General features: G+C 43.5%; 1 protein-coding gene across 1 annotated transcript in view; it reads right to left on the bottom strand.

Moving 5' to 3' along the window:
- usp8 (ubiquitin specific peptidase 8) overlaps positions 1 to 6,830 on the bottom strand; it is a 15,993-nt gene extending 9,163 nt beyond the window's left edge. Inside the window, 9 exon segments of the mRNA XM_046864343.1 lie at positions 205 to 346; positions 468 to 630; positions 1,782 to 1,950; positions 2,047 to 2,086; positions 2,170 to 2,290; positions 2,400 to 2,485; positions 5,478 to 5,622; positions 6,190 to 6,370; positions 6,572 to 6,830. Of these exon segments, the coding sequence (XP_046720299.1) occupies positions 205 to 346; positions 468 to 630; positions 1,782 to 1,950; positions 2,047 to 2,086; positions 2,170 to 2,290; positions 2,400 to 2,485; positions 5,478 to 5,622; positions 6,190 to 6,293 (970 nt within the window). The 5' untranslated portion in view covers positions 6,294 to 6,370; positions 6,572 to 6,830.
- Between the last annotated feature and the right edge of the window lie 1,285 nt (positions 6,831 to 8,115).

The raw sequence follows: 8,115 nt of genomic DNA, 5'->3' as shown, positions 1-8,115 counted from the left end.
GAAGAAAACACTCATGAGGTCGAACACACCGACACACTCAGGGTCATGTACAGTGTCGCCGTGGATACACACACCTCAGTGGAAACGCTGCACAGAGACCAGTGTATCAAATGCAGGTGATTTCAATGTAGTTGATTGAAATTTGTGTTTAAGCATGTGTGTGTGTGTGTGTGTGTGTGTGTGTGTGTGTGTGTGTGTACTCACACTCTGGTATCAGGTTGTGTGTTTGTTGGCGTGGGGGTCTGACTTTGGCGTTGCTGGTGAACATCGGATAATAAAGCAGCCAGTTCTCATAACCTCCCTCTAGAACCTGAGGCTCAGTGCGCAGGATCGTCACACTGTCCCACTGACACACACACACACACACACACACACACACACACACACACACACACAGTGTCAGACAGTACTGTATAGAACACTTTATGAGGATCGACATAAAATAAATATCTTATTATAATTATTACCTTATACAGCGCATCCTTCAGGCTCTGTAAGGTGGTGCCGAGTCTCAGGTCAGAGACGGAGCTGAACCAGTCGAGCAGGATGATGTAATCAGCAAAGCCACGCTGCTTCCACTGAGACAGAGACTCTGACGGCAGCTTCAGCTCGATCTGATTTACTGTGATCCTACACACACACACACACACACACACACACACACACACACACACACACACACACACACAGAAAGAGCTTGTTAGATATAATATAGAATAAATAAACTCAGGGCTAGTCTTAAAGCTGCTACAGTAATCCTGTATCTGAGGCTGGAAGGTGGACTGCAGCGTCAGGATCAAGTCCTTAAACTCAATCACAATCACTGACTTACACTGAATGTTTTTCTCCATGAATACGTATTTAACTATTCTCAATTCTCCTCATGTTTGTTTCTCTCTGGCGTTCTGATTCCAGGAGAATCTGTGTATGTTGGAGTTTCTATCCAATCACATTTCAGCGTCACATCACATGAACGTCGCACAGAAGGAATCTGCAGTAAGTACAGAACAGTCCAGACGCTTGCAGGTAAATTACACGCTGTTTCAAACTGTTGCTGTAAACATTCAGATTTCCAGTTAGTGACACTGAGGTCCTCTAGCAGGCGTCCAATAACATCAGCATTTAGACGTCATTTGATTGGACGGGTCAGACAGTGTCACTAGTCAGAGCTCGCAAACCGCATCTGTATCAAACTGCACAATCTGTTTTGTGGATTTATTAGCTGTGTGTTTGCAGATGCACTTTATAAAACTAGACATTGTGATGAAAAGTCACCAAACAGCTGTTTTGTGATTTTTTATGAACCATTTATACTTTTTTGCATTTTCTTTTCTCACGTGTCAGGTGCTTTTAAAAAGGTTGGAGACTAGTTTTGTAACACACCAACAGATGGCAGTATAAGGCTGCACACACAATCACAGGGAGCACCGAACTTCATAAATCAGCGTGCCAAAAGACATCGTCCTGTTCTGACCACGTGCGTTACCCCGTCTGCTAATCTGACCACGTGCATTACCCGTCTGCTAATCTGACCACGTGCGTTACTCCGTCTGCTAATCTGACCACGTGCGTTACCCCGTCTGCTAATCTGACCACATGCGTTACCCCGTCTGCACCCCGTCACCAAGTTCTAACGATAAGAATATCTGGTTTATAGCTGGATTTGTTTCTCTTATATCATTAATATTTGTGTATTTATGTTTGTTGATTTGAATAGAATTGTGTGTGTGTGTGTGTGTGTGTGTGTGTGTGTGTGTGTGTGTGTGTGTGTGAGTAAACACCCGGGACTGATGGCCTCCTCAGGAACACTGATGTAATTCTGATTCGGCACGGCCATGTGTGACTCCACAAAGTCGGCTTGTTTGCGAGTGTCCATCACCAACACACTCAGGTTTGGGTCCTTCATCATCCTGTACAGCTGCTGAGCGTTGATACCTCCACTCAGGGGCGCTAGAGAGAGAGAGGGTGGGTTAAGGCATCACAGGCTTTCCTTAAACTCACACACACTCACACTCACACACACACACACACACACACACTGCTGACCTGATGAGTTCACACTCTTGGTCTCGCTCTGTTCTTTAGCCTGTGTATGGATATAAACACAGAGTAAACCACACCTTCCCTGATTAATTATTCAGGTTAAAGCTGACCTTTGACCCTTTATACCTTTTTGCTGTCCTTTCTGTTCTCCAGGGCTTTGTCCTTTTCCACTTTCTGTTCTCGTCTCTCCTTCTCCTCTCTCCTGTCTCTCTCCTCCAGCTTCTTCCGCACTTCATCCTCTTCGTACCTGCAGTGTGAGGGGACAGGTAAGGTATTAGGTGAGGGGACAGGTGAGGTATTAGGTGAGGGAAGATCACCTGGTGAGGTGAGGTATTAGGTGAGAGAGGGTCCTGTACCTGTGTTTCAGACTTGCAGAAAGTTTCTCCGCCTCCTCGATGGCCTTCTTAAAGCTCAGTGGTCCGAGCATGGACATGAAGAAGTCCTGCAGCATGAAAATGAAATGTACATACTACATCAGGACAGTAGCTGGAGGTGTGTTTTTATTACAGTGTTGTTTTTTGTGTACATCAGCTGAAGGTCATATACACATATGAATATTAATGAGAGTGAAGTACGCAGCAGCAGCTGCTCTCTGGACAGGAAGTAAAAAGCCGGCAGTATCTACAGAGTGCTGCAGTAATGGATAAAAGCTGTAAATAATAGATAAAGGTTATAAAACTGAAAGCTGCATGGCTGATCATTTCAGCAATTTCATTTCAGCCCATTTGAAGGCAAACAGCTGCCTGTCTGGATGAAGGAACAGCTGATGATCTGGTCAAAATAGAAAAGCTGACTGGCTGATCATTTGGTTGAGATTAAATGTAATTGGCTGATCATTGGATCAAAATTAAATCTGTTCAGCTGTTCACCGTCTTAAAAACAAAGCTGTTCAGTTGATTGTTTTGGTCAAGACCAATTTTGTTCAGCTGATCATTTTGGACAAAATCAACACTGATCATCTGATCATTTTATCCAAGACACAAGTTCATTAGTTGATCCTTTTGGGTTTAAATTAAAGCTGTCTGGCTGATCGATTAGTCTGGAGGAATAAACTGTTCACCGGAACATTCTGTCCCAGACGAAAGCTGTGAGGCTGATCATTTTGGTCCAGGAAAAGCTGCTCAGCTGATCATTTAGGTCTAATTGAATGCTGTTTAGTCAATCACCCGGCCCACACAAAAGCTGTTCTGCAGATAATTTTGCCCCAGTTGAAAACTGTTCGGATGATCGGTTTGTCCTAGACTAAAGCTGTTCGGCTGATCAGTTTGTCCCAGACTAAAACTGTTTGGTTTGTCCTAGACGAAAGCTGTTTAGCTGATCAGTTTGTCTAGACGAAAGCTATTAGGCTGTTCAGTTTGTCCTAGACGAAAGCTGTTCGGCTGATCGGTTTGTCCTAGACGAAAGCTGTTCCGCTGATTTTTTATTATTATGATTTTTTTTTGTCCTAGACGAAAGCTGTTCAGCTGATCGGTTTGTCCTACACGAAAGCTGTTCGGCTGATCGGTTTGTCCTAGACAAAATCTGTTTGGCTGATCGGTTTGTTCTAGACAAAAGCTGTTCGGCTGATCAGTTTGTCCTACACGAAAGCTGTTTGGGTGATCGGTTTGTCCTAGACGAAAGCTATTAGGCTGATCGATTTGTCATAGACAAAAGCTGTTCAGCTGATCAGTTTGTCATACACGAAAGCTGTTCGGCTGATCGGTTTGCCCTAGACGAAAGCTGTTCGGCTGATCGGTTTGTCCTAGAGGAAGGCTGTTCGGCTGATCGGTTTGTCCTAGACGAAGGCTGTTCGGCTGATCGGTTTGTCCTAGACGAAGGCTGTTCGGCTGATCGGTTTGTCCTAGACTAAAGCTGTTCAGCTGATCAGTTTGTCCCAGACTAAAACTGTTCGATTTGTCCTAGACGAAAGCTGTTTAGCTGATCAGTTTGTCTAGACGAAAGCTATTAGGCTGTTCAGTTTGTCCTAGACGAAAGCTGTTCGGCTGATCGGTTTGTCCAAGACGAAAGCTGTTTGGCTGATCGGTTTGTCCTAGACGAAAGCTGTTCCGCTGATTTTTTTTTTTTTTTTTTTTTTTTTGTCCTAGACAAAAGCTGTTCAGCTGATCGGTTTGTCCTACACGAAAGCTGTTCGCTGATCGGTTTGTCATAGACAAAAGCTGTTCAGCTGATCAGTTTGTCATACATGAAAGCTGTTCGGCTGATCGGTTTGCCCTAGACGAAAGCTGTTCGGCTGATCGGTTTGCCCTAGACAAAAGCTGTTCGGCTGATCGGTTTGTCCTAGAGGAAGGCTGTTCGGCTGATCAGTTTGTCCTAGACAAAAGCTGTTCGGCTGATCGGTTTATCCTAAACGAAGGCTGTTCAGCTGATCGGTTTGTCCTAGACGAAGGCTGTTCGGCTGATCGGTTTGTCCTAGACTAAAGCTGTTCAGCTGATCAGTTTGTCCCAGACTAAAACTGTTCGGTTTGTCCTAGACGAAAGCTGTTTAGCTGATCAGTTTGTCTGACGAAAGCTATTAGGCTGTTCAGTTTGTCCTAGACAGCTGTTCGGCTGATCGGTTTGTCCAAGACGAAAGCTGTTTGGCTGATCGGTTTGTCCTAGACGAAAGCTGTTCCGCTGATTTTTTTTTTTTTTTTTTTTTTTTTGTCCTAGACAAAAGCTGTTCAGCTGATCGGTTTGTCCTACACGAAAGCTGTTCGGCTGATCGGTTTGTCATAGACAAAAGCTGTTCAGCTGATCAGTTTGTCATACATGAAAGCTGTTCGGCTGATCGGTTTGCCCTAGACGAAAGCTGTTCGGCTGATCAGTTTGCCCTAGACGAAAGCTGTTCGGCTGATCGGTTTGTCCTAGAGGAAGGCTGTTCGGCTGATCAGTTTGTCCTAGACAAAAGCTGTTCGGCTGATCGGTTTATCCTAAACGAAGGCTGTTCAGCTGATCGGTTTGTCCTAGACGGAAGCTGTACGACTGATTTTTTTTGTTTTAGACGTAAGTAATTTTCTAACACTGATCTCTTTGTTGACTGAAAAAGTGAACAGTTTCAATTCAAACGTCAAACTTTCTGAATGATCACTGAGAGTAAATGAATTACATTTGACTGAACATTTGAAATAAAACTCCAGCAATCCAGCACATTGCATCGCTAAACAGAAAGATGATCAGCTGGCTTTTGTTTACATCAAACCAAATCACTATCAGAATCAAGGACAATTTATTCAGCTAATATTAATATCATTGTTCGCTTCTGAAGTTGTTGCTTATTCAATAATAAAGTTATTCCACACATGTAACACTGGAGCTTTAGTGGAAAACACTGTACACAAATCAGTTTCACTTTCAAACTCATACAGATAAAAATAAATCTACACTACACCATGAGTAATAGATTTTCTCTACACGTCCTCATTGTGGACTCTGCACAGGCTGGAATCATCTCCCACCTGCTGCTGTCTGAAGTCTGGCCGCTTCTTAATGAGGTCATACACCGTCAGGTACTTCATATAGAGGACGTAGGCTTTCTCCTCGTCTCGGTCCAGGCGGCACTCTTCTGCTGCCTTAAAGAGCTTACACGCACTCTGAACATAGCTGAAACACACACACACACACACACACACACACACACACACACACACACACACAGAGAGAGAGTGAGGAATAACGGACATTTGGTCGATAACGTCATGTTTAATGGTAACTGTTGATAGGGTTAGTTTCTCGTGTGTGTCTCAGTGAATTTCTATCTGAAACGTGTTTTTTCCACAAACACTGAGCAGTAAAAATCAGCCCATGTAATAAATCCCCTGTGACGTGGTGAGATGATCGTGTTATAGCTTCTTCATTTCTCTCAAACAAAACCAAAAGGTTCAAACAGAGAACAGTGAAAAACAGGCCAGAAAGGTGCTGGGTCTGGTACTGAGGTTCTAGTACAGGTACCGACTACAGAGATGGTCATGTGACCTATTAATCAATCATGTGACCTATTAATCAAACATGTGACCCATAAATCATGGCACAAGTGAACGGTGTGAACGTGGTCTGTAAAGGCTGTTCTAACAGATGAGATTAAATCTGTTCTGCTGATCGTGATGGTCAGGACCACAGCTGTTTAGCTTCCACACAGTACACTCCTCAGTGAAGAACAGCTCATCTTACTGTCTGGTGCTGGCTTTGTCCAGTTTAATCTCAGCTTTTTTGTTCAGATCTCCCAGTGAGGTGGAGAGGTACAGCTCCTTCGCTCCTGTAGCCACCACAGGCATCTTCAGGCTCCTGCGTTACACCTCAGCTCAGAGCAACGAAGATCTGACCATCAGCTTCCATCACATTCTCAGCAGAGCTGCAGGGAAACAAGAGCACACACTTACACCTCAATCCACCATCACCTACACCAACACCACACACACACACACACACACACACACAGATCCAGATGTGCTGTAAGGAACCCCCTCATTGCCCTGTCATTAGCACCTCAGTGCACATGTACACACTGGATCAGGTAGTAAAGGTTTTTAGATGTTGGTGTTTGTCCTCAGACCTTCTGAAGTCTCTCAGATCCCAACGATCCTCCACGTAAATAATCCGGAAGTGTCCGTGTAAACACACCGCTCCACAGCTAGCTAGCACGCTAGGCTAACTCACACAGTCTCTGTAGTGTTAAAGGTGTAATAATTCACTCAGATACTCACTGAACTGTATATTATGATGTAAATCAGAGATCTCTGTACATGTACACAACACTGCTAACAGCTAACAGCTCACTGCTACAGCTGATTCCGGGAACTAGGGTTTTTTTTTTTGCCCACTAACTAAACTCCGCCCCCGAGCGCTCTGATTGGCTGGTTTTGGGTCACAGTCACGCGCCCAGGGTGCTGGCGAACGCATTACGTCACCCAGTCCGCCATATTGGAAAGGACTGACCTCATTCTGTGCCGTCATTCAATCTGAGAGATACCAAGAGCGCTTTACATTATTACACACTGCAGCCTACATCTACTGACAATCCATCCATCCATCCATCCATCCATCCATTCATCCATTTATCACCTCCTACATCTACTGACAATCCATCCATCCATTTATCACCTCCTACATCTACTGACAATCCATCCATCCATCCATCCATCCATCCATTTATCACCTCCTACATCACTGACAATCCCTCCATCCATCCATCCATCCCTCCATCCATCCATCCATCCATCCATCCATTCATCCATTTATCACCTTCTACATCTACTGACAATCCCTCCATCCATCCATCCATCATCCATCCATCCATCCATCCATCCATCCATTTATCACCTCCTTATAGACCCCCAGGGGCCCGACTCTGATTTTCTGATAGAATTTGCAGATTTCATCAGAAATGTAGCTGCTTCTTCACACACAGCATTAATTATTGGTGACTTTAATATTGAAACTCCTTAAGAGCAGCAGTTGTGTTCATTCTAGATTCAGTAGAATTAATCAGAATGTTATAGGAGACACTCATAGTGGAGACACAGTCTTGATAATAATCTTCCTGAAATTACGATATTAATTAGATCTCCGTCTGACTACACAGAGCTCGACTGGGCCACGGAGTACCTACGTTACACTCTAGATGATGGAGCTCCACTTAAAACCAAAATGATCAGGGAGAAAAATCAGCACAGTGGTATAATGATCATACACACACCCTAAAACAGACCACTCGAAAATTAGAACGTAAATGACGTCAAACAAAATGAACAGTATTTTAAATAACATGGAAGGAGAATCTCCTGAGTTCTAGAAAATCTCTTAGTGCTGCTGATTTCTCCACCCTCATAGAAAATAACAAGCAGAATCCTAGATGTTTATTCTGTACTGCAGCAAAATGAACAGGGAATAAAAGCACTGCACTCACATGCACACCATCAATAGGTAGTAATTATTTCATCAACTTTTTTAATAATAAAATTAAAAACATCAGAGAAATCCAGATGATTAAAATAAATCCAGACTATTTTATAAGTAACCCTGTAGACAGCAGTGTCATTATAACAGACCATCAATTACAAAGTTTTACTCCTATTCAAGAGAACGACTTCATTTAAT

The sequence above is a fragment of the Silurus meridionalis genome, chromosome 13, assembly GCF_014805685.1.
Source record: "Silurus meridionalis isolate SWU-2019-XX chromosome 13, ASM1480568v1, whole genome shotgun sequence".
In the NCBI taxonomy this organism is placed as follows: Eukaryota; Metazoa; Chordata; class Actinopteri; order Siluriformes; family Siluridae; genus Silurus; species Silurus meridionalis.
The sequence above is the reverse complement of the archived record's forward strand: the minus strand, read 5'-3'. Positions and strand labels throughout refer to the sequence as shown.